The sequence below is a fragment of the Clarias gariepinus genome, chromosome 4, assembly GCF_024256425.1.
Source record: "Clarias gariepinus isolate MV-2021 ecotype Netherlands chromosome 4, CGAR_prim_01v2, whole genome shotgun sequence".
Taxonomy (NCBI): Eukaryota; Metazoa; Chordata; class Actinopteri; order Siluriformes; family Clariidae; genus Clarias; species Clarias gariepinus.
Window position 1 is genome coordinate 43,239,505 of NC_071103.1, and position 27,458 is coordinate 43,266,962.

Consider the following 27,458-nt stretch of genomic DNA (forward strand, 5'->3'; position numbering starts at 1 on the left):
CACGGGCCCTTTTGTGGGTTTTATCCATCGTGCTCAAAGGTCCAATTAAGGACCTTTTGGACCACTAGAGTCAGCGCCTCAGGTTTCTGATCCTTAAGATGTTTTTTCTAATGGCCAATACCAAGAGGATTGGAGAGCTGTCAGTCTCCCCATCCTGCCTAGACTTTGCCCCTGGGCTAGGCAGGGCCATTTTGCATCCGAACTGAACTATCTTCCGAAAGTTCCATTCTCAACATGCACCCTATTGTTTTGAAGCCTTCTGTCCTCTGCCTAGCTTCGGAGCAGGAGAGACTTCACTTATTGTGTCTAGTACGTGATCTTTAGATCTTTAGAGTCAGAGCAGCTTTACACGTTTTGGGGCCGCAACCGAGGGGCGGCCGCCACTACACTGGGTGAGAGATGCTATTGCCCTCTCCTATGAGGCGCGTGGGCTCACTTCGCCTCTAGGAATCAGGGCTCATTCAACTAGGGGGATTGCCTCATCTATTGCATTAGCAAGAGGTATTCCCCTGCGGCAAGTGTGTGTGAAGCAGGTAGACCCAGTCCACTGAATCAGTGCTGGAGTTTCTGCAGGAAAAGTTGTCCTTGGGCTTGTGCCCTAGTACTCTCAAGATGTACGTAACTGCATTCTCACTGAACTATTTTTCGAAAGTTCCATTCTCTACATGCACCCTATTGTTTTGAAGCCTTCTGTCCTCCGCCTTTACAGCTTCGAAGCAGGAGACTTCACTTACTGTGTCCAGTACGTGCTCTTCATATTTACGTCCACCGCATCAGCCAGTGGTTAAAAGTCAAAGTTTTGGGACCGCGGGGGGTGGCCCCCACTACACTGGGTGGGAGATTCTATTGCCCTCTCCTACAAGGCATGCGGGCTCACTTCGCCTCTAGGAATCAGGGCTCATTTAACCAGGGGGATCGCCTCATTTATTGCACTAGCAAGAGGTATTCCCCTGCAGCAAGTGTGTGACGTGGAGGATTGGTCCTCGCACACATTTGTTACATTTATAGTCTGGTTGTTCATGCTACTCTGGGCTACTCAGGCATAGTTCTAAGACCTTCTCGGCCTTGTGCGCAAACACTACACAACCTTGGGGTCCAGACAGTTGCAGTGCGGCGGCGTTGGTATTCTCGTTCCCATAGTGTTTTCACGCAGCATGGAGTGTAGCTCTTGAAAGGGAACGTCTCGGTTTACTTTGATGTTTCCGGCTCACTCCTATTTATTACCTGCAGGTGCGTCTCATCAGATGACGTCACCCGACCGAGGTCATATAAGCCAAAATTTGGCGTGTTTGATACACACATGCTTCACAACCAGCAACATGACAAGATGTTCCCATAGCGTTTTCACGCAGCATCTCGTTCCCGCCTTTTCAGGGAATAGGGTTACAGCAAAGTAACCCGAGACATTCTCCAGTGCCTTCAACACCATATGACCGGATGTACTGGGGGAGAAACTAAGGATCATGGAAATTGACACTCCCTTGGTCTCCTGCATAATAAATCACCTGACCTGCCGTCCCCAGTATGTTCGTTTACAGAACTGTGTCTGACATTGTGATCTGCAGCACTGGTGCTCCTCAGGGGACTGTCTCCATTTCTTTTCACCCTCTATACATCAGACTTTAAATATAATTCAGGATCATGCCATCTACAGAAGTTCTCTGACGACTCTGTGGTGGTGGGAAGTATTAAGTACGACATATCCAAGTACCAGTCTGTGGTGGATGACTTTGTTTTCTGGTGTGAGTGCAACCACCTTCAACTCAACATCAAGAAAACAAAGGAACTGGTGATCGACTTTAGGGAAGGTGGAACCCCTGTGACTCCTATATCTGTCCAGGGAGAGACAGTGGACATGGTCTCTGAGTACAAATACCTAGGTGTGCATCTGGATAATAAACTGGACTGGTCAGATAACACAATGGCCCTCTAAAAGAAAGGACAGAGCAGGTTGTACTTTCTGAGAAGACTGAGATCTTTTAACATCTGTAATACCATTCTTCCGATGTTTTACAAATCTGTAGTGGCGAGTGTTGTCTTCTTTGCTGTAGTCTGCTGGGGCTGTAGCATAAAAGCGGCAGACAGAAACAGACTGGACAAGGTCATTAGAAGGGCCGGATCTGTCCTGCATTTGGATCTGGACTCTGTTGATGTTGTGGCAAGGAGGGGGATCCTGTCCGAAATACGCATAATCTTGAACAATCCTTCTCACCCGCTATACAGAGTTTTCACCGACCAGAGAAGCAGCCAGAGACTAATTATGACCAGGTGTTCTACGGAGCGCCACAGGAGATCTTTTCTCCCTATGGCCATAAAATTATATAACTTTTCTCAGTAGCCTCTTCACTACGGGCCAGTGACTGTCAGTAGTTCCTGGTTAATAACATTTTATACTTTGACACTTCTGTTCACACAACTCAATGTTCTAAGGGCAATATCCGATTATAATTCACTTGTGCAATACTTTTCACTTACACTACAGTTTTAGTGCAATATGTATCTAAATTATATGCCAGAGCTAATTCCATTCTGTTCTATTTTACTTCTATTTATTGTTATTTTTCTTTTTATTTTTACATTTCTATTTCTTTAATTTTATTTTCCTGTCTAATATATATATATAGACAGGAAATTCTAAATTAATTCTAAATATACAGTGGTGTGAAAAACTATTTGCCCCCTTCCTGATTTCTTATTCTTTTGCATGTTTGTCACACTTAAACTGAAACACACTTAAACTCTCCTCTTATACTGAACTTCCAGTCTCGCATATTATTATGCACATCAATCCCTGCTATCTGTTTTCACCCAGATGAGGATGGGTTCCCTGTTGAGTCTGGTTCCTCTCAAGGTTTCTGCCTATTACCATCTCAGGGAGTTTTTCCTTGCCACTGTCGCCGTTGTCCTAGGCTTGCTCATCAGGGACAATCATATAATTTTGATTCATACACATTCACATTTCATACAAACTTAATTCTTTTGATTGTGTAAAGCTGCTTTGTGATGATGTAAATCGTTAAAAGCGCTATACAAATTAAATAGAATTGAATTGAATTGAATTAAATGTTTCTGCTCATCAAAAACCGTTAACTATTAGTCAAAGATAACATAATTGAACACAAAATGCAGTTTTTAAATGAAGGTTTACGTTATTAAGGGAGAAAAAAAACTCAAAATCTACATGGCCCTGTGTGAAAAAGTGATTGCCCCCCTTGTTAAAAAATAACTGTGGTTCATCACACCTGAGTTCAATTTCTGTAGTCACCCCCAGGCCTGATTACTGCCACACCTGTTTCAATCAAGAAATCACTTAAATAGGAGCTACCTGACACAGAGAAGTAGACCAAAAGCACCTCAAAAGCTAGACATCATGCCAAGATCCAAAGAAATTCAGGAACAAATGAGAACAAAAGTAATTAAGATCTATCAGTCTGGTTAAGGTTATAAAGCCATTTCTAAAGCTTTGGGACTCCAGCGAACCACAGTGAGAGCCATTATCCACAAATGGCAAAAACATGGAACAGCGAACAAAAATTACCCCAAGAGTGCAGAGACAACTCATCGGAGAGGCTACAAAAGACCCCAGGACAACATCTAAAGAACTGCAGGCCTCACTTACCTCAATAAAGGTCAGTGTTCACGACTCCACCATAAGAAAGAGACTGGGTAAAAACGGCCTGCATGGCAGATTTCCAAGGCGCAAACCACTTTTAAGCAAAAAGAACATTAAGGCTCGTCTCAATTTTGCTAAAAAACATCTCAATGATTGCCAAGACTTTTGGGAAAATACCTTGTGGACCGACGAGACCAAAGTTGAACTTTTTGGAAGGTGCGTGTCCCGTTACATCTGGCGTAAAAGTAACACAGCATTTCAAAAAAAGAACATCATACCAACAGTAAAATATGGTGGTGGTAGTTCAATTCAATTCAATTTTATTTATATAGCGCTTTTAACAATGGTCATTGTCTCAAAGCAGCTTTACAAAAAATTAAAGATTTTTTTTTTTTTTTTAAAGAAAAGAAAATATTTGGAAGTGTGTATGTGTGAGAAAAATGTGTCTAGATAATAATTAGATGAATGAATGATGAATGAAATGTCTCTGATGAGCAAGCCAAGGGTGATGGCGATGGTGGCAAGGAAAAACTCCCTGACTTGGCAGTAGGAAGAAACCTTGAGAGGAACCAGACTCAACAGGGAACCCATCCTCATCTGGGTGATAATAGATATAAATAACATCATGTGTGTTGTGCAGGTGAAAGTTCAATATAACAGAAGTTGTGTAGATTAACATGAAGTCCAGTTCAGCACAGGGAGTCAGTAGGTGCAGAGGGCAGATGGGGTCTGGGTCACTGGAAGCACAGGAGCAGGATGTGTAGCTCCAGCCATCATAAAGCAGAATCCAGCTGGAGCTGGTCCTTCTCTGGATGCCTCAGAAACCTCGTAGGGTTAGCCTTTGTCTACTAAAGCTGGCACAATCTCCAGATGCCTCGGGATGAGTGGAAAAATACAGAAAAGATGGAGAGAATTAGCGTAGTTGCCATTCAGGATAGGTGTACTGGAGTATGAGGTTATGGGATGAGTTACGCGTATGCCAGATTAAAGAGATGCGTCTTGAGTCTACTTTTGAATTGGGAAACCGTGTCTGCTCCCCACTGTCTGGAAGGCTATTCCAAAGTTTTGGAGCTAAATATGAAAATGCCCTGCCCCCTTTTGTAGATTTAAAAATTCTGGGAATTACCAGAAGTCCGGAGTTTTGTGATCTTAAGGAACGTGGTGGATTATAGCGTATCAGAAGGCTGGTTAGGTATGTGGGAGCTAAACCATTTAAAGCCTTGTATGTAAGTAGTACTATTTTGTAATTAATTCTAAATTGAACAGGTAGCCAGTGCAGTGATGATAACATAGGTGTTATATGATCATATTTTCTGAATCTAGTGAGAACCCTGGTGGCTGCATTTTGGCCTAACTGTAGCTTGTTTATTGAGGATGCAGGACAACCACCTAGTAATGCATTACAATAGTCCAGTCTGGAAGTCATGAATGCATGAACTAGCTTTTCTGCATCAGATACGGATAGGATACTCCTAAGTTTGGCAATATTTCTAAGATGGAAAAAGGCTGTTTTTGTGATATTGGAAATATGATTTTCAAAAGACAAGTTACTGTCTAATATTACGCCCAGGTCTTTTACTGTTGAGCTAGTAGTAACAGTACATCCTTCTAAACGCAGGCTGAATTGTGAAAGCTGTTGTGTGCTGGTTTTTGGGCCGATGAGTAATATCTCTGTCTTATCTGAATTTAGTAAAAGAAAGTTATTGGTCATCCAATCCTTTATGTCCTGGACATACTCGGTTAATCTAGACAACTTGGGTATTTCATCTGGTTTTGTTGAGATGTATAATTGGGTATCATCAGCATAACAATGGAAACTAATCCCATGCCTTCTAATGATGTTTCCCAAGGGAAGCATGTATATTGAGAACAGCAGAGGTCCTAAAACTGACCCTTGTGGGACCCCATATTTCACTGGCATTACACCAGACAGTTCTCCATTTAGATCTACAAAATAGTATCGATCAGACAGGTATGATCTAAACCATTTTAATGCCTGTCCCTGAATACCTATGTGATTTTGTAAGCGATCTATGAGAATATTATGATCTATGGTGTCGAATGCAGCACTAAGATCAAGTAAGACTAGTATTGAGATGCAGCCTTGGTCTGAAGCTAAAAACAAGTCGTTCGCAATCTTAACTAGTGCAGTTTCTGTACTATGACGGGGCCTGAAACCTGACTGAAATTCTTCTTGGATGTTGTTTTTCTGCAAGAATGTGCATATTTGAGCTGATACTACTTTTTCTAATATTTTGGGTTTGAAATCGGTCTGTAATTTGTTATTTCATTCGCGTCCAAATTAGATTTTTTAAGAAGCGGCTTAATAACTGCCAGCTTCAAAGGTTAGGGACGTGACCTAGACATAATGAAGAATAAATAATGTTTAGAAGTGGCTCTCAACCGTAAGCATCACTCCTTTTATAAAACGGGTTGGTATTGGGTCTAACAGGCACGTTGTTGATTTAGCTGAGGTGATAAGTTTATACAGCTCTTCCTGTCCTATACCTGTAAAGCACTGAAAATCTAAATGTGAAGCTCTAGGATAAAATTGATCGTAAGATACTATTAGAGGTTGAACCTCTGTTATTTTCTTCCTGATACTATTGATTTTTTCATTAAAGAAGTCCATAAAGTCTTCACTTCTAAACTGTGATGGGATACTCTCTGCGGGCATCTTAGGTTTTGTTAGGCGAGCCACTGTACTAAATAAGAACCTGGGATTGTTTTGGTTTCTTGCTATCAGTTGGCTAAGATGCTCGGTCCTAGCAGTTTTTAGGGCCTGTCTATAGCTGCACATACTGTCTTTATATGCAATTCTAAAAACTTATAATTTAGTTTTTCTCCATTTTCGCTCGAGGTTACGGGTTGCTCTCTTTAGGGCACGAGTATGACTATTGTACCACGGTGCAAGTGTTTTATCTCTGACTTTTTTTTAATCTGACGGGAGCAACAGTGTCTAATGTACTGATAAAAATAGTGCCCATGCTGCTAGTTACCTCATCTAGATCGTCTGCATTTAGGGGTCTAATAAGAATTTGGGACAGATCCGGCAGATTACTTGTGACTCTGTCTTTAGTAGTCGGATTCATATTTCTAACAAATTGATAACGTGGGGAGACACAGCTAATCTGTTCTAAGGGTAGAGTATATATCAGGAGGTGATGATCTGTGATATCATCACTTTGAGGTAAGATCTCTATATTAGAGACATCTATACCATGGGATATAATTAAATCTAGCGTATGATTTAAGCGGGGAGTTGCTCCATTTATATTTTGTTTAACCCCAAAGGAATTTAGTAAATCCATAAATGTGAGTGCTAAAGCGTCGTTAGCATCATCTACATGAATGTTAAAGTCTCCTACTATTAACACTTTGTCAGAGTTCACCAGTAGGTCTGATAGCAGATGTCCAAATTCTTTAAGAAAATCGACATATGACCCCGGAGGTCTGTAAACGGTGGCCAGAGTAAAATATAGCGCGGGTTTATTATGTATTTTACTAAGTGCAACATGAATGATGAGCACTTCAAATGAGTTAAACCTGGGCCTTATTTTCTGAGTAACAGTGAGTACATCATTGTAGATAGTGGCGACACCACCACCACGACCAGTTAGACGGGGCTCGTGCTTATAGAAATATCCTGACGGAGTAGACTCATTCAGACCAATATATTCATTTGGTTTAAGCCAGGTTTCGGTGAGGCAGAGTGCGTCAATGAAATGATCTCGGATTATTGCCTTAACAATAAGTGCTTTAGGCGCAAGGGATCTAATGTTGAGAAGTCCAAACGTTAGAGGTAGATTTTGATTACTTATTTGGCCTTTTTCTGGTTTTATGGTTATCAGATTGTTTCGGGCAGATTTAACAAATTTATTCTTTTTTTCTCACTATTCGGGGAACAGACAATTTCTATAGGACAAGCTATGTGTGTGCATCTATCAGTATGGTGAGTTGTGATGTGGCTAATGTGATTGGAATCTACGGTATGATTCCAATGTGTGATGGTCTGGGGTTGTTTTGCTGCTTCAGGACCTGGAAGGCTTGCTGTGATAGATGGAACCATGAATTCTACTGTTTACCAAAAAATCCTGAAGGAGAATGTCCGGCCATCTGTTCGTCAACTCAAGCTGAAGCGATCTTGGGTGCTGCAGCAGGACAATGACCCAAAACACACCAGCAAATCCACCTCTGAATGGCTGAAGGAAAACAAAATGAAGACTTTGGAGTGGCCTAGTCAAAGTCCTGTCCTGAATCCTATTGAGATGTTGTGGCATGACCTTAAAAAGGCGGTTCATGCTAGAAAACCCTCAAATAAAGCTGAATTACAACAATTCTGCAAAGATGAGTGGGCCAAAATTCCTCCAGAGCGCTGTAAAAGACTCGTTGCAAGTTATCGCAAACGCTTGATTGCAGTTATTGCTGCTAAGGGTGGCCCAGCCAGTTATTAGGTTCAGAGGGCAATTACTTTTTCACACAGGGCCATGTAGGTTTGGATTTTTTTTTATCCCTAAATAATAAAAACCATCATTTAAAAACTGAATTTTGTGTTTACTTGTGTTATCTTTGACTAATAGTTAAATGTGTTTGATGATCAGAAACATTTTGTGTGACAAACATGCAAAAGAATAAGAAATCAGGAAGGTGGCAAATAGTTTTTCACACCACTGTATATATATATATATATATTTTTTTTTTTCCTAATCTAATTTTCCTTGCTTCCCAGTAAATTAAACTGAGCAACTGTATAACCAAGAGCAATTTCCCTCTGGGATTAATAAAGTTCTTTTGAATTGAATCCATTTAATATTCTCACATTTCATTCAATATTTTCGGAATCCATTCAATATATTGAATGGATATATTGAATGGAATTGGACTTTTCATTCAATATATATAGAGAGTTTTTATTTGATTCTCTCACGAATATTTATTTTATATATTGTAGCGTTTTTACGCCGGGAAGAATGCTGGAGAGACGAGTGAGCTTATTTGCTACCCAATGCAATGGCTGGGAGTACTTTATTAAGCACACAGCATGTAAGGCATGAGCAGCACCTTCACTCAGGAGCCTACATCCAATTCAGCGTCAGCCTGAACTGGAGCACATTTCACACCCCCCCACACACAAACAGGGCCGAAGCCACTCACCCAAACACCCTTCCCCATCATGGTGAGCACACCGACATTCCCGCAAGGCATGCTGGTCGTCAGCCGCCGCCCCGCCCACGCCACAATATATATATATGTCACTCTGGATAAGGGCAACTGCAAAACACCATAAATGTAAATATACAACAAACTACTTGTGAGAGGAAAAAACACTATTATTTAAATATGTTACAGATATAATTTTTTTTTATAAATGTGAATGAATTGTTTCTAAAGAAACACAGTAAAATAACAAGTGCAGTAACACAAAATTGTGAAAGAATATGCTAAAGATTGTTAATTATAACATGTCCTGACAAATCAGAATCCAGAACTGAGGTTTAATAATAATCATAATAATAATAATAATTGAATGTCATATATTTTTTTTAATAATATAATAATTTTAAGTGTGTTTGTATGTGTGTGTGTGTGTGTGCGTGCATGTGTGTCTTGAAGTGTGAGAGAGTGTGAGATTCTTCTTGACATATGAGTTTGGGAATTTAAGTGTGGTCATGTGTGTGTGTGAAAGAGAGAGTGCCTTCCCTAACATAGTACTCATTCCTTTGACTCCGCCCACATTCCCATGGAAACCAGCTGTCTCCTGTCATTCCAAACCAAGGAATAATACAGTTTCACTGTGTGTGTGTGTGTGTGTGTGTGTGTGTGTGTGTGTGTGTGTGTGTACTGTATGCGTTTTCTCTCACAGGAATAGTTAAATGTGATCATAGAGGTGCTTCAAACCCAGCAGGTCAGAACTGTGTGTGTGTGTGTGTGTGTGTGTGAGTGTGTGTTAGCTTGTGTTCTATAATGTTAATTTTGTTCATTTAAGTGTATGCTATATAAGGAGGCATTAGAACACATGTTAAAGGATATGGAATAAAAATGAAGTATGTTACACTTAATGTTTAGTTAATTTTTTCTAAACTAATAATAATAATAATAATTTTACATTAATATTAAATATTAGCAATAAATAATTAATGACTTTCATTTTAAATTCACTTTTTATCAGTGCTACCAGGAAAAACAGAACCATAGATCTTTTGTATCCTAATGTGAGTAAAGCTGGGTGAATCAGATCGTAATCTTGTTTTCCTGAAGCCCCACTATGAGCCTTGTGTCATGAGTCAGGCTACTACAATTGAGTCAGCCTACTAGTCTCCTGAGGCTGAGAAGATGCTAAATGACTGTTTTGAGTGTACTGACTGGAATGTGCTGCAGTAGCCCCATAATAGTGTCATTAAGGACATTACTGCACAACAGACTACCTCAACTTCTGTATGGACATCAGTGTGCCTGTTTGAACCATGTGCTGCTTCCCAAACAACAAGCCTTGAATTTTCCACTAAAGCTTCTACCGAACCTAAATATATAAATCCTTTTAAGAATGGTGACAAGGCTGAGCGACGAGGATAGAAGGATGGCGACAACACATTCAGAACTCTAGTTCAGTCTAAAGGAAGCCAAGGTGTCATACAAAAGAAAAGTGGAGAAGTTGTTGCAGGAAAACAATATGAGGGAGGTCTGGGATGGTATGAAAACCATCACAGGCTGTAAAAAGAAGGACAGCATTATAATAGTTGGGATGTGGTAACATGAGTGTGAAACTAGGGAAAGTACCTGAACTCTGGAAAACACAATGTCTCATCTCAGTTCCGAAGAAAAATTGCCCAAAAGATCTTAATGATTACAGGCCTGTGGCACTAACGTCTCATATCATAAAGCCGTTTAAACGGCCGTTTCTTCATCTCCTGAGAATCCGGGTTAGTGATGCACTTGATCCCCTGCAGTTCACCTACATGCAAAAAGTTGGTGTTGACGACGCCATCCTTAACCAACTTCATTAGACTCTCTCCCACCTCAAAAAGGGGAAAGGTGCTGTAAGGATTATATCAATCTAGCCCCTCTTATTAAAAAACAAGCTGACTGACATGCAGGTGGATTCACATCCGGTGATCTGGATCACAGACTACCTCACCAAAAGGCCACAGTAGGTCAGAATAAGGGACTGCATCTCTGAAACCCTTTCCAGTGCCACAGGGGATTGTACTCCACTTCACATAGTTTTCTGCAACCAGAAGAGTGTGTTCGGCAGAAGACTTTTTTTGCTGCTCAACAGACAGACTTAGATGATCTTTTGTCACCAGAGCCATTTGGCTTTTCGACACCTCACTACAAGGACATGAGAATTGTGAACTAGGAGTTCTAGGCTAGGCTTATCTGCTATTTACATCACAGCGTTACACGCATACCGCTCATCTGTTAGCTTTAGTGTCTGCTTAGTTACTTTAACTATTGCATACTTTGCCATTTACACATAGACTAAATTCCATTGTCATTTTTATGCTGCTCACTACACAATTACTTGGGTTTTTGCACAATTAATACTGTTGCAGGATTGTCACCTTGCCACATATAAAATTGCACATCATGACTGAACGTCTCGGGTTACTTTGCTGTAACCCTGTTTCCTGAAAAAGCGGGAACGAGATGCTGCGTGAAAACACTATGGAAACGCTCTTTTGCGCGACCGGTTGTTGAAGCATGAGTGTCAAACACGCCCAAAATTTTGAAATAGGCATGAACCGGAAACATCCTCAGGTCAATTTGGTCTGAAAGGACGTCCAGTCACGCATACAGTGCGGCATTGGAGCGCAGCATCTCGTTCCCGCTTTTTCAGGAAACAGGGTTACAGCAAAGTAACCCGAGACGTTCCCTTTCAAAAGCTACACTCGATGCTGCGTGAAAATGCTATGGATTCGAGAATACCAACGCCGCTGCACTGCCATCCCAGGGTTGTGTAGTGTGCGCACAGTCCCCCAAGGGGTCTTAGACATAATTCTGGGATATCATTGCATGAACATTTGACTATAAAATCTGCCAAATGTGTGCGGAGAGGACCAACCTGCCGCATCACACACTTGTTGCAAGGGGACGGCTTTTGCAGAGCAATCAATGAGGCAAGCCCCCTGGTCAAAAATTACTAGAGGCGAAGTCTTCTTAGGGCAATAGCATCTCTCATCCAATGACAGCATTTGTCCAGTGGCGGCCGCCCTTCGGCTCATGTCTAACTCGTGCCATCTTTCTGGTGATTATTAAGACACTTTCCATTTTCCGCTTTCTTTTAAAAAAGTGCTTGCACACACGCGCACAAAAATGCAGGTCTGGAAGATAAAAAGAGCTGAGGATGTTTCCAGTTCATGCCTATTTATACCCTCCGGGTGCACCTAATCAAATGACGTCACCTGACCGAGGTTATATATGCCAAAATTTTTGACGTGTTTTACACACATGCTTCAACAACCGGTCGCGCAAAGAGCCACAGCGTTTTCACGCAGCATCAAGTGTAGCTTTTGAAAGAGAACTTCAGTTAACCTCATTTCTCTCTTTTTTTTTTTTTACTTTTGATTTTCAAATTGATATGCTTTATTTATAAACTCCTTATATATCCTGCAGTGTTTGTTCTTAGATTTTCATCGCACTAGTAATATCTGGTCAGTTCTCAAATTACCATGTGTGTACCAACTACTGTATATAAAATTCAAAATCAATCAAATTAAAATTGTATTTATCACATACACAGTCATAAACAGTAAGATATGCAGAGAACTGCTTGTGACATTAAAAAAGATTATTAGTAGGAAATAAATCTGGAATATAATAAGAAATAAAATATAGAAAAACTTTAGCTAAGAAAAATAGAGCTATAGAAGATAAAAGAAAAATATAAAATATAAGAAAAACTTAGCCGTACAAATATAAAATATAAGACAAACTATGCTGTACAAATACAGAAAAAAAATCTGTACAAATATACTTTGTAGAAAAATATAGAAATATTTAGTGTGGAAATAAAATAGGATTTAAATAGCAATGTCCGGCGAGTGTGCACATATGCATGAATGTGTTTATGTGCAACGAGCAAAAATGAAATAGAAATATGTGTAAATGTGCTTGAATGTGCAGGTGTGCAATGTCCATAACTGTCCATGATGTCCACGAATGTCCAGAATGAGTGCAAAAGCAAATGCCCAAGTGTGTAATGTGCAAAAAAAGGTTTTGTCCTGTGTGGTATTCTGATTTAGAGAAGAAGCTCCTCCTCTGTCTCTTTGTGTTGGCCTTCAGGGAGCGGAATCGCTTCCCAGACCGCAAGAGAGTGAACAGTCCATTGTTGGGATGGCTGAGGTCCTTCACGATCTTCCTGGCCTTGGTCCAGCACCGCTTGCTGTAGATCAAGTGCAGGTCAGGGAGCTCGGTGCGGATGATGGGCTCAGCTGATCGCACCACCCTCTGTAGAGCTCGTCTGTCCTGCATGGCACTGTTTTCAAACCAGGTAGTGATAGTTCCCATCAGGATGCTCTCTATGGTGCAGGAGTAGAAATTCCTGAGCACCTTAGAGGCCAGTCTGAGGTCTCTCAAGCGTCCAAGGTGGTAGAGATGCTGTCAGGCCTTTTTCACCACAGTGTTGATGTGACAGGCCCACAACAGGCCCTGCGTGATGTGAATTCCGAGGTATTGGAAGCTGTCCACTCTCTCCACTGGGCTCCTGTTGATGACTGGGGTCTGGTAGTTCCTCTCCTGCTTCGTACTAAAGTCCACCATCAGCTCCTTTGTTTTGCTGATGTTCAGGAGGAGATTGTTCCTCTGGCACCAGTTCTCCAGATTTACAATTTCCTCTAGGTAGGCCGACTCATCATTGTTGGTGATCAGGCCCACCACGACAGTGTCGTCAGCAAACTTAATGACGGCGGTGGAGTTGGTAGTGGCCATGCAGTCGTAGGTGTACAAAGAGTAAGTCAGGGGGCTTAAAACACAAGCCTGGGGGGCTCCAGTGCTGAGAGTTAGGGAGGCTGAGACGTGTCCGCCCATACTTACTGCCTGTGGTTTGCCAGTTAGGAAGTTGGAGAACCACTGACACAGAGATGAGATGAGTCCCATGTGCTCAAGCTTGGTGGTGAGTGTGAAGGGAATTATGGTATTAAATGCTGAGCTAGTAGTTGATGAAGAGCATATTAACATAATTCCCTTTCCTAGTGTCCAGTTGAGTGAGTGATGTATTGAGGAGATAGCATTATCTGTAGAGCAGTTTGGGTGGTATGCAAACTGTAATGGGTTCAGAAGACAGATTTTCCAAACAGGCTGCGAGATTGTAGCCATCCTTGAGTGTTGTATAACAAAGATCCAGTATCCTGTCAGCCCTGTTTGGGCAGGTGATATGCTGATGAAAATTGGGTGTTGTGTTTGGTGCTGTGCGAGTGCCTCGTGCAGCTTGCATAAGGCAGTGACCATGTCCGCTTGTGGTGGAATATAAACGGCGCTGATTATGACAGATGTAAACTCCTGAGAAGGGTAAAAAGGACAACATTTGATGGTCAATAGCTCCAGGTTGGGTATGCAGGAGCGTGTGAGAGGAAAAATGCTTGCACTGTTGTTTACCATTAAACAAGGCTGCCTCCTATTGACTTCCCTGATTCCAATGTTCTGTCCATACGGAGAACTTGACCAGCTGGATAGCGTGGTCTAATGGTCTTTATATGTAAGATATACAGTGTGCAATCTACAACCTGTTTTTGTGTTATTGTCTATGGCTGCTGGACAAACTGGACTGCTAACACAGATGCTCTGTACAAGAAAGGACAGACCTGCTTGTACTTTGGCAGAAGGTTTGCATCTTTTAAATTTGCAAAAAAATTGATGACAATGTTTTACCAAACTGTGGTGGTGTGTGCGCTCTTCTTTACACCAGTGTGCTGGGGAGCCAGCATGAAGAAGAAGGACGCCACACATCTGGAAAAGCTAGTAAGGAAGGCAGGCTCAGTGGTGGGTACAGAGCTGGAAAGCCCAACGTCTGTGGTAGAGTGCCAGGCACTGAACAGGCTCCTGTCAATCATGGAAAATCCATCACATCCACTTCACAACACAATCACCAGACAGAGGAGCAGCTTCAGCAACAGGCTGCTGTCACTGCCCTGCTCCACTGACAGACTGAGGGAGTCATTCCTCCCCCATTTCATGAGACTGTTTAACTGCACAAGTGGAAGTTGTACGGATAGTCAGGCAGTCAAGCCATAGCATAAAATCCTTACTATATGCACAAAACCACTGACTTTGCATAAAAGTATGCCCAGGAGCTTTTACCTATTTTTATTTATTTTTATTTTCTGTTGGTTTATAGGATTGTTTTTTACGTTATTTTTCTTATTTTTAGATGTAACTATCTATCGATTCTTTTTTTAGGATTTTTAGCAAAAACTAATAAATTTTTATTTGGAATTGGATTAAGCAACATACAGCACAGTGGAAAAGTCCAAGTAGGTCACTGCAGGTCTGCAAAAAAGAATGTTGATTCTGCCTCTGTCTCCCATTATGCTTCTGTCCACCATTTGGACACAAATGGTGTACCACATTCCCTCCGATGGCTGGTCCCACCATCTGATGGTTTTTAGTTCGTAACCTAGTAACCAAGGATCTATCCAATGACTGAAACTTCAAAGCACATTCATAGGTCACTACAAGAGCATCTGCCAAATGCCTAAATGTAAATTTAGATTTACACAAGTCAGGAAGTCTCTCAGACACGTATAAACATCTTCAGATTCCAAGATCAGTTCACACATCTGTACACAATGTCAGTACAAGGTTTTGGGTCTAGAAGAAAACAAAAAATTATCCCCACAGTTAAGCGGAAACTGGTTCTAAAGTTCAGCAATAACCCGGGGAACCACCAAGCCATGGGACTGCCATGAACTGGAAGCTGCTGGAACATTACTGTCATTGTCTCCAGTCAAGACAGTTTTTCATCACCATCTAATGAAAGGCTAAGGTAAAAGAAAGAAACTTTAGCTCCAAAATCCACATCTTAAAGCTCCACAGAACCTTAAAGCTGATCACATGGACAAAAAAAAGCTTTCTGGAAGAAAGTGCTGATCTGAATAGCACTGTAGCAGCTGTTCAGAATTTTGGTGGTAGCATCACACTCTAGGACTGTTCTGCTGTGAGTGCAACTGGTGCACTGCATAAAGTAGATAAAATCATAAAGAAGTTGATTTAAGGTTCCCCTGAAAATTCTAAGATTCTTCAGCAGCAAGACGATTAAAACTTGAGTGTTTTAAAATGACAATCAGCACAAACATACATTAAAGCTGAACTTGAAATTGATAAAGCAAACTTTATCAATTAACTTTAATCTTTTGAGCAATCAACACTATTGAGATTTTTTGGGGGAAGTCAGGTCTGTGTCAGAAAACCAAAAATATAATTAAACTCTACCTATTCTGCCAAGAAGAGAAGTCAGATATCCAAACAGAATTATGCCAGAAGCTTCTTGATTTTAACCCAAAGTGACTGCAGAAAAGAATCCTACTAAGAGACATTCAACAAAAAATTAGGAATGCTGTTTGTATAATTGCGTCTCTGTAATATGGTAAAACATTAACAAATTGAAACCTTGCATTCCAAACACTTGGGGTTTTATTCTGATAAAGAAGAATCATACAATCATTCTGTACTCAAAAAAACCATTCAAAGAAATCACTACAATTCCCAATACTCCCCTTACCTTCATGTTCAATTCAATTCAATTCAATTTTATTTGTATAGCGCTTTTAGCAATTTTCATTGCCGCAAAGCAGCTTTACATAATCAGAAGAATTATTTAAGTTTGTATAAAATGTAAATTTGTAAGAATCAAAATGGTCAGTTTGTCTCTGGTGAGCAAGCCGAGGGCGACAGTGGCAAGGAAAAACTCCCTGAGATGGTAATAGGAAGAAACCTTGAGAGGAACCAGACTCAACAGGGAACCCATCCTCATTTGGGTGAAACAGAAAGCAGTAAATGATCTGCATTTATATAGTGTGTTAGGTGGCAGGCAGTTCAGCTATAATAGCTGATGTTAATTGTTAATATGGGGTCCAGGTAGTTATTGAAGACCCAGGTAGACTTGTAAGAAGTTCCAGTCATGAACTATCGAACTGTCAAGTCCCCAGAGAAACAGTTGCCAACACCAGTCAAGGCCAGAACCATTTTCTAGGTAGAGAGAATCATTCCCAGACACCAGACGCATCCCAGAGAGACACACGGGGCATCCATGTGACGAGATCTTCAGCCAGAAGCGGGGCACCAGGATGGGTCAGACAGGTCCGGAGGGCAGAGGGAGTCTGGATCACTGGCAGCTCAGGAACGACATGTGTAGCTCGACAGAGAGAAAGAGAAAGAGTAAAAGGGGGGACAGGAGGAGAGAGGAAAAAGAAAGAGGGGGGGAAAGAGAAGAAGAGGAGAGATGGCAGTTAGGTATGGTCACAGTCACACAATGTATAATGTGAATGTATATTAACTGTAGAGTGCAAGCAGAGACTCCGGCAGGACTAACTATGACAGCATAACTAAAAGGGAGAGCCAGAGGGAAACACAAACATGAGGGCTTCCTGAGATGTAAAGCAAACAAGCACCTCACCGTCAGCAAACCTGAGTGATCAATGAGAGTGAGGAAGACAGCATCCAAACATACCAGTTCACCATAATACTCTACGTCCATGAGTCCCCCAGATCTGCTCCTTTACCTAAGGCTAATCTATTTATAAAAATGCTTGGCTAAATAAATAGGTTTTTAGCCTGGACTTAAACACTGAGACTGTGTCTGAGTCCCGAACACTATTTGGAAGACTATTCCATAACTTTGGGGCTTTGTAAGAAAAAGCTCTGCCCCCAGCTGTATTTTTCATAATACGCGGTACTGACAAGCAGCCTGCATCCCTTGATCGAAGTAGGCGTGGCGGATCGTAAGACACTAGCAGTTCGCTCAGGTACTGCGGCGCGAGACCATTTAATGCTTTATATGTCAAGAGTAGTATTTTAAAATCAATGCGAAATTTCACAGGGAGCCAGTGGAGTGAAGATAAGATAGGGGTGATGTGCTCATATCTTCTGGTTCTGGTGAGGACTCTCGCTGCTGCATTCTGGACTAGCTGAAGCTTATGATGAATGTGTGTAAACTTCTGACCACAATTGTAGACATTATAAGGATAGCCTTGTTATTAAGGAAACCATATAATAACCCACCTCTAGGTTGTCCAGAATGCAGCAGTGAAAGTCCTCACTAGAACCAGAAGATAAGAGCACATCACCCCTATCTTATCCTCACTGCATTGGCTCCCAGTAAAATTCTGCATTGATTTAAAAATACTACTTTTGATGTATAAAGAACTAAATGGTCTTGTGCGCAGTATCTCCTGCTTGTCAGTACCGCATATTATGAAAACTACAGCAGGGGCAAAGCTTTTTCTTACAAAGCCCCAAAGTTATGGAATAGTCTTCCAATTAATGTTCAGGACTCAGACACAGTCTCAGTGTTTAAGTCTAGGCTAAAAACCTGTTTATTCAGCAGATCTGGACCTCTTTCTCCCTCCCCTCCTTCCTTCATGGATATGAAAAATCTATATATCTCTCATTATGTCGAGCTACATGTTACTTGTGAGATGCCACCGACCCTTGCAGGTGCAGTTTGCCCCACATGGTTAGCCTAGAGAGCAGCATGTGTTTACTGTTGATGGCACCACAAAGACAACGTCAGGACAGCTATGGATGCTCTTCCATGAGCAGCTTATTGACTGCAACTGTTAAAAAGAATTTACTTAAACGTCTTCATTACTGAGAACTTCAGTTTAATATGATAGTCCTAAAGTCAAGGCTTTTGGCATAAAGAGAGACAAATAAACCTGTCCGTCTGCCTGTCTTTCTGTCTTTCTGCAGGATGGATGAACAGGACCGAGTGAGTCAAGCCTCTAGTGTGGTCACAGTTTTGTCAACCAGAGACCAGGTGTGTTTATCTCCATTTCTACCGCTCACCCCACCCAATCAAACAGAAGAGCAACACTTTGTCCATGCATTTATCCAGCCTATCAGTGAGATGTTCCAATCAAATATTTTTCCCTGAAGCTGATGATTGTCTGTGTGTCTGTGTGTGTGTGTGTGTCTGTGTGTGTTTGTAGACTGACAAGAAACCACAGTCATTCTGTAAAAGGTCTGGCTCAGTGCAAAGAGATCCAAACTGCGCAGTGGTGATCAGAGGCTGGCTTTATAAAAGAGTAAGTATTATATACAAATTATACAAAGTAGCTCCATTAAAAAAAAACATAAAAATTTTAAATCATTGCTCTTTACTTACGTTACACTCATACATTAAAATAACTCTATAATTCAATTCAAATCAATTCAATTCAATTCAATTTTATTTGTATAGCACTTTTAACAATTGTCATTGTTGCAAAGATGCTTTACACAATCTAAAGAATTATTTAAGTTTGTATGGAATGTAAATGTTTATGAATCAAAATTGTCAGATAGTCCCTTATGAGCAAGCCGAAGGCGACAGTGGCAAGGAAAAACTTCCTGAGATGGTAATAGGAAGAAACCTTGAGAGGAACCAGACTCAACAGTGAACCCATCCTCATCTGGGTGATAACGGATAGCAGGGATTGATCTGCATTTATACTGTGTGTTAGGTGGCAGCCAGTTCAGTATAACAGTTGATGTTAATATGTTAATTGATGTTAATATGGAGTTCAAGTAGTTATTGGAGGCTCGGGTAGACTCGTAGAAAATTCCAGTCCTGAACTATCGAGCAAGTCAAATCCTCAAAGAAACAGCTGTCAACATCAGTCCAGGCCAGAACGGTCTTCATGGTAGAGTGAAACCGTCCCCAGACACTGGACACATCCCAAAAAGACACAGGGGCATCCATGTGACGAGTACAAGCAAACTACTGTCCAATTACTGTATGCGCATTTAATACATAAAAATAAATAAATAAAAAGAAAGGTCACTATTTGCACTTTGCACACAAAAGATAAATGATTAAAGGCAAAAGATTGGTACTTTATCCTCAGCAAGCATGACATAACTGTGTTTGAGTGTAACCATGGAAATGAGCATAATTACTGATTCATGTTTATGCTACTGCACACCAAGCTACGCTTTAAACCTTTTAAATATTCATCCTCATTACTGGTTTGCAAAACTCTCATGCTGAGGAATGCCCTGTTGTCTCACCAAAAATAACACACCTACTGGAGGGGGGATCCCACTTCTTGTTCTTCTTTCTCTTCACTCCAACTCTTCACCAACTTCATAAAAAGGAAATATTTTGTACAGATAATAATCTGACGTGCATTTCAAGAAGGCTCTATTAGTGTTAAATAAAGGATGAATCTCCCTCTCTCTCTCTCTAGGACAGTACAGGGCTAAAGTTGTGGAAAAGAAGATGGTTTGTTTTGTCTAACTACTGTCTATTTTACTATAAAGGTAAGTCATATAACTTTGTGTGTGTGTGTGTGTGTGTGTGTGCCTCCAATAAATTATAGAGGAGAATCAAGCAAAAAAAAAAAAAAAGAGTAATTGTAATGCACATACACTTTGTAAAGAGAGTAATGCACAGGACTCATTAATCATCAAAAAGTGTGACTATAAAAGCAGAACTTTTGGAGTTCTGGAGCACTCATTTGTGTATCAATCTAGAAAGGATGATTGGACTATCTCCAACATAGGCATCTGGGATCTAGGATGGGCTTAGTATGAACACACGGACAGGGAATGAGCTTAGCACAGGAGCAGTGACACAGCTCAACATGGTGACTGCATACAGGTCCTTCTCAAAAAATTAGCATACTGTGATAAAGTTCATTATTTTCTGTAATGTACTGATAAACATTAGACTTTCATATATTTTGGATTCATAACACACAACTGAAGTAGTTCAAGCTTTTTTTTGTTTTAATATTGATGATTTTGGCATACAGCTCATGAAAACCCAAAATTCCTATTTCAAAAAATTAGCATATCATGAAAAGGTTTTCTAAACGAGCTATTAACCTAATCATCTGAATCAAGTAATTAACTCTAAACACCTGCAAAAGATTCCTGAGGCTTTTAAAAACTCTCAGCCTGGTTCATTACTCAAAACCGCAATCATGGGTAAGACTGCCGACCTGACTGCTGTCCAGAAGGCCATCATTGACACCCTCAAGCAAGAGGGTAAGACACAGAAAGAAATTTCTGAACGAATAGGCTGTTCCCAGAGTGCTGTATCAAGGCACCTCAGTGGGAAGTCTGTGGGAAGGAAAAAGTGCGGCAGAAAACGCTGCACAACAAGAAGAGGTGACCGGACCCTGAGGAAGATTGTGGAGAAGGACCGATTCCAGACCTTGGGGGACCTGCGGAAGCAGTGGACTGAGTCTGGAGTAGAAACATCCAGAGCCACCGTGTACAGGCGTGTGCAGGAAATGGGCTACAGGTACCGCATTCCCCAGGTCAAGCCACTTTTGAACCAGAAACAGCGGCAGAAGCGCCTGACCTGGGCTACAGAGAAGCAGCACTGGACCGTTGCTCAGTGGTCCAAAGTACTTTTTTCGGATGAAAGCAAATTTTGCATGTCATTCGGAAATCAAGGTGCCAAAGTCTGGAGGAAGACTGGGGAGAGGGAAATGCCAAAATGCCTGAAGTCCAGTGTCAAGTACCCACAGTCAGTGATTGTCTGGGGTGCCATGTCAGCTGCTGGTGTTGGTCCACTGTGTTTTATCAAGGGCAGGGTCAATGCAGCTAGCTATCAGGAGATTTTGGAGCACTTCATGCTTCCATCTGCTGAAAAGCTTTATGGAGATGTAAATTTCATTTTTCAGCACGACCTGGCACCTGCTCACAGTGCCAAAACCACTGGTAAATGGTTTACTGACCATGGTATTACTGTGCTCAATTGGCCTGCCAACTCTCCTGACCTGAAGCCCATAGAGAATTTGTGGGATATTGTGAAGAGAAAGTTGAGAGACACAAGACCCAACACTCTGGATGAGCTTAAGGCCGCTATCGAAGCATCCTGGCCTCCATAACACCTCAGCAGTGCCACAGGCTGATTGCCTCCATGCCATGCCGCATTGAAGCAGTCATTTCTGCAAAAGGATTCCCGACCAAGTATTGAGTGCATAACTGAACATAATTATTTGAAGGTTGACTTTTTTTTTGGATTAAAAACATTTTTCTTTTATTGGTCAAATGAAATATGCTAATTTTTTGAGATAGGAATTTTGGGTTTTGCCAAAAATCATTAATATTAAAACAATTAAAAGGCTTGAACTACTTCAGTTGTGTGTAATGAATCTAAAATATATGAAAGTCTAATGTTTATCAGTACATTACAGAAAATAATGAACTTTATCACAATATGCTAATTTTTTGAGAAGGACCTGTACATCCATGTACATCTCTACAGGTAGTAATATAAACGAGTTCTGTTCCAAGAGCATGTTCATAAGTCCGATTTGTCCTTAAGTCCGACAAAGGGAGTCTTATATGACTTTGACACAAATATACAATTTAAAGCATAGCAATCAACTTGCATAAATCTGACCCCTTTCCCCACTCTGCCAGCATGTGGCCAAAAAAATGTAATCGCACCGAAGGAAATGAATCTTACACATGAAATATGTTGGGAAAAATCTTGTGGCAATGGGGAATCCCAGATGGAATTTTGTCTTCGAGCTGTTTTTCACTGTTTTGGACTGTGAACTGTTTGGCTGTTTTGTTGAGGATTTTCTGAAATTAGGATTATTCACCATCAAAACAGCTTTACAGAACAGACATTTTTTATCATTGAGCTCCCAGACTGATTTAGTGAAACCAGTAAGGCTAACTTATTTCCCCTGCACCCCCACATGCACACACAAAATATACCGGACTTTAAACATTTTTACATTTACTTACAAACAGTAAATAATGTATGTGTGTGTATATATATTGGTGCATTGCAGTGTCTATTTTTTGTACAATACATATAAGCTACTTCTGTGATTGAACCGGAAGTAGAACTGTGGTCAGTTCGTATGTGCAGAAATTTGTAATTATGGAATGTTTGTAAGTCAGGGATTACCGGTAATTACTACTAATGCTAGGGCTAGCAGCAATTCTAGTGGCAATGCTAGCAGCCAAAAAAATTTAGCAGCAATAAAAAAAAAGAATAAATTTAAGCACTTTAAACATGGCTTAGCAAGAAGTTCTAGAAAGCATTTGAGCTGCTTATTGCATATTGGGTTAATTTTTTAAAGTTGGCATTTACAAACTTGATTTCCCAGTTGTTCTTTGTTCTGGCATAGCAAAATGTTGCTGCTGCTATCGAAACCAATATTTCTGTCTGAGGGTCAGTGCTCTGGCTGTCTGAAAACAAAGAACTGGTTTGAAATTGTGCACTGGCTCCGAAACTACCTTGGTGGAAATGGAGGAAAAATTGGCTAGAGTCTACACATGGGAGGCTGTCACATGGCATTGAGAAAGTTGGAAAAGGATGGAGCTGGGGCTTGGGACAGGAAAGGCTGCATTGTGGCCTTTAGATGAGGGATTAATGGGTGGACCAATGTCAAAGCCAGACAGTGGCATAAGGGTGAAGCTAGGGTGTTTAGCAACACATGACATTCCTCAAGCTAGAATGTGGAGCAAGCACATTGTCATTTTAGCTAGAAACAACACTGTTTTTGAACACCAGAGCCAGCATTAGTTGAAATAGTGCAGGAAGTTGTAGAACCCTGTTGGCAAAAATCTCACACTCCGAATTGCCAGCTTTCCAGAAAATTGCAAGGCAGGATTGGATTAACACACTCTGTCTGCCTGGGAATTTTTCGTATTACTGCTACATTAATAATCTTCTAAGCCTGTCCGCTGCATCCAAATGTTAGTCTTGTGATCTGTCAGAAATTTGTATGCCACATGCAAGTGCAGATGTTTCTTTATTGACAATCATAATAAAACAAGAAGCAAACACAAGCTAAATAATCCAAGACTGTATGAACGAGCATTTGAAATGTAACAGTATAACAACAGAGAGAAACACAAAAGTCATGAGACAAAGAATCACTGAAAACACAAGCTAAAAATTTAGTAATTTTACCACAAAATATTACTCACAAATTGTGTACCTACAGTGGGAGCCATGTCAAACAGTCGCCTGGAGCATGACAGGTCCATGACAGGTCCATGACAGGACCATGCTTGATCCGTGCACAGAATGTGATCCCCCGCGATGATGCAGTTACCCATGCCCCGCCCCATAAACGCCCCTACGCGCTTTCTAAAAAAACGGTTGCAATGCTGTATAATCCCGCCAGATGGAGCATTGACTGCTTTAGTTAACTGCAGTGTCCAAGCAGCCATTTACTATATTCAATATATAACATAACTTACGTCAACATAGTTTCATAAATAGATGATGTGATGGGGCCGGGGGTAGCTCAGTGGATAAGGCAATGGACTACAGTTCGGAAGATCCCAGGTTTAAACCCCACAACCACCAAGTTGCCACTGTTGGGCCCTTGAGCAAGGCCCTTAACCATTAACTGCTCAGATGTATAATGAGATAAAGATGTAAGTCGCTCTGGATAAGAGCGTCTGCCAAATGCCCAAATGTAAATGTAAAATCTGGGAAAAAAGAGGGGAAAAAACGATTAATAAACATTCACACGTGAACTCCATAAACATTTACACTACCAACAGAACTAAACAGTTCCAGAGGGTTAGCACCTGTTATCGTAGGACAGGAATCACCTACAGTTTACTACTGTACAAAATGCCCCCCCTGTCTAACTCCGATTAGGAAAAGCTCACAGACACCAAGCCTGCAGCATTTCAGTGTAATTTTTATTATCTTTTTAGCCGTGCTGCATAAGAGAAGAGAAGTGACAAATTCGTTACTTTTAATAATGTGATATTTGATTGGATGTTATATCATTTCCAAGTTTAATAGTGTCGAATTAAGAGTGCATTATACATGCGATGCGAGAAGGAAGTAAATAAACACGTAGCAATGCAAAGAAGACAGAGCTGCGAAATATTTAAAGGGGTCATACAGGCCTACATGCACTTTTTTAAGCTGTTTGGACTGAACTGTGTGTTAGGAGAGTGCGTACACAACCACTCTACGATGATAAAGAGCCGCCCAGTGGTTTTCTTTTCATTTATTACAATAACATGCCCCTTCTAAAATCAGGCCAATCGCAAATGCCTGTCGATGTGACGCCACACCGCAAGAGGCCGCTTCTACACTAGTTGATTGACACTGGTGTTTTAGCAAAGACCCGCCCAGAGTGAGAAGAAGCTGTCGGCCATTGTTTTTTGCCGCTAGAGCAAAATGTCGCCTAAGCGAGTGTGGTGTACAGTTGTTGGGTGTAATAGCGAACACAGCAGTCGTCATTCACTACCGACATCTGAGCCACTGAGGACGCAGTGGCTGAATTTTGTTTTTGAAGCTAACGTCCCTGCCAATTTACCTAAATGCGTTCATGTTTGCACTAATAATTTTTCACCAGACTGCTTTATAAACACGGGTCAATATAAAACAGGTTTTGCTACGAAGCTGCTCCTAAAAAATTAGTCTGTACTAACTTCGTGTTCCTGCTTCATCCTCACCAGGCTTGGTGAGTGTAATTCTTTTTTCTATGAATCTTTGCAAATCGCCTTTTTAATAATCACGATGAATGCGGAGTGTAAGTTAACTTACACTCTCATAAAACATGGTTATGGCTTTTTCTCTGTGTACATCCGTCTCTATATAATTCCTAATCGCCCGTTTATAATAAACAATGCATTACGGTGATTGTCTAGGTGCAAACTGTGTACGTAGTTGGAAAACTATATTATGCTTAACTTTGTTACGTTGGTATGGTTTATAACGATGTCTGTCGAAGATTAAGAAGTCATGTAAACACATCGCGTTCGTATCTCTCTCAGTAAGCTTCTCCGCTTTTGTTGTTGTTGCTCGCGGCAGCGCAACAGCCTGTTAATTCATGCCCATGCAGTGATGAGAAAGACAAATCGAGTCGATGCATGTCCATTCTTTTAATTTCTGCGTTGTCAGGCGATATTACAAACTTCCGCGTAGGTTCCGTACTTAAATTAAATCAAAAACTATTTAAGAAAACAGGCTCAGGCGCTATATTCCAGCGTTTTTCAGTTTGGACTGCATTACCCACAAAGCATTGCCTGCACTGGACTACACTCCCGTGGCTATACCCCACGTGTGTTGTAAAGACACGCCCCACAGAACTGGGGGGGCGGGCTCAGCAGAGATCATAAGCATTTAAAGGAACATGTACTGAAACAGGTTGCTGAGAACAGAGCTAGTTTTTACCAGTTAAAAGTAGTGTTTTTTTTACACAACCATTGAGAATTTTTTTTATTAAATATATTACAAACTTTTCATTAGGACCCTAAAGATCATATTAACATTTAATGAAAAATGTGTCTGGATGACCCCTTTAAGCAATATAAAATTGACAAAGTGTGATCATAATGGTTGCTGTTGCTGCTATTTACAGTAGGTAATTGGTTTTATCGTGTTACTAAATGCAACTGTGTTCACAAAACCGAGCGTAGGGAAAGAAAAAAAAAACACTTGCTAAAGCATTTGAATGAAAAGGGGCGGCGGCATATCTTTAAAGAAAGCAATTGTGTATTGGGGGCAATCCGTTGCGGGGGGGGGGGGGGATTTAGGGCATAACACACCTCTGAGCATCTTTTGTCTTGTAAATGATTATCCTCATTCACCTTCCAATCCCCCACAGCGCACACACTCTCTACACTGTTGCTATGTTTGTTGGGGCACTTGGTTATACAAAGCACTTTAATGTATGAAACACTTACTTCCTGGTTTGTTTTATTTAAAATATAGCTTATTACCTTATTCCGCAAAATAAACAATGTTATCATTGTGTAAATTATTAAAGTATTGATGTCCTTTAATTAAAGACAAAAACAAACCCTGCGCTTGTGTTTAGGACTGCTGAACAGCTGTGTTCATAGGTTTAATCAACGATTTACAAGACAACAGTTAAAGCGTTTGTGGATAGAGAGGTGCCTGTGTGCGCTCCTGCATTTCTCCGTTGGCTGCAAACCCCTCCCCCTGCAAAAAAAATAAAAATAAAACACAGAGCAATAAGCGCCATGTCAATTTTTTATACTGAGAAAAAATGATTATGGGTCACATAATCACAAACACAAACCAGCACAGATACATATGATCAAGTGTTTAACTGTTTGCATTTGTTTCTATGGCCAATAATAATAATAATAATAATAATAATTATTATTATTATTATTATTATTATTATTTGCCCAACTCTTTGACTATTAATACAAAGTTGTCTCCCATTTTTGCCCATTGAAGTAGTTGGTTCAAGTAAATGCTTTTTTTAAATACCCAAAACAATCCCCCAACAATTAAAACACGCAAACATGACTTTAAAAATAAAATGTGTTCTTCCAAAACTATGTTAATGTTTAAAAACAGTAATTTGTATAAAACAGGTGAATACATGTAGTATTTTTTGCTTAAAGGTCATTAAAATACCCGGATAATACCAGCTGCTTATCAGTCTCTATCTGGTTCTTTTATATTAAAATATAAATTTTTAAAAACTATCAAAGATGAAACAGTTTAAGTCTTTGTTTCCCCCAAAGTATCAGACATTTTGCAATTCTATATTCAGAATATAGACCTAGACCTCAGCATTCTAAAGCTGTTGCACTATGACATCATTCCTTCTACAGCTCCCTCAACAACTTGTTCAGGCTCCTCCAGTAGCTCCAAAAGGCCAGCCGTCACCTGTCTGACCCAATCCTCCACAGCGGAGCTCTGCTTAAAGAGAATAGGAGAATT

General features: G+C 40.6%; 1 protein-coding gene across 2 annotated transcripts in view; it reads left to right on the forward strand.

Moving 5' to 3' along the window:
* Positions 1 to 27,458, forward strand: part of LOC128520856 (pleckstrin homology domain-containing family A member 7-like) — a 70,849-nt gene that overhangs the window by 24,033 nt on the left and 19,358 nt on the right. Inside the window, exons 1-4 of one of the 2 annotated variants that reach the window (XM_053495283.1) lie at positions 9,448 to 9,518; positions 18,518 to 18,584; positions 18,757 to 18,852; positions 19,996 to 20,068. In XM_053495283.1, the coding sequence (XP_053351258.1) occupies positions 18,519 to 18,584; positions 18,757 to 18,852; positions 19,996 to 20,068 (235 nt within the window). In that variant the 5' untranslated portion in view covers positions 9,448 to 9,518; position 18,518. Of the gene's footprint in view, positions 1 to 9,447; positions 9,519 to 18,517; positions 18,585 to 18,756; positions 18,853 to 19,995; positions 20,069 to 27,458 lie in introns of those variants that run through there. The other variant, XM_053495282.1, reaches the window with a different exon arrangement.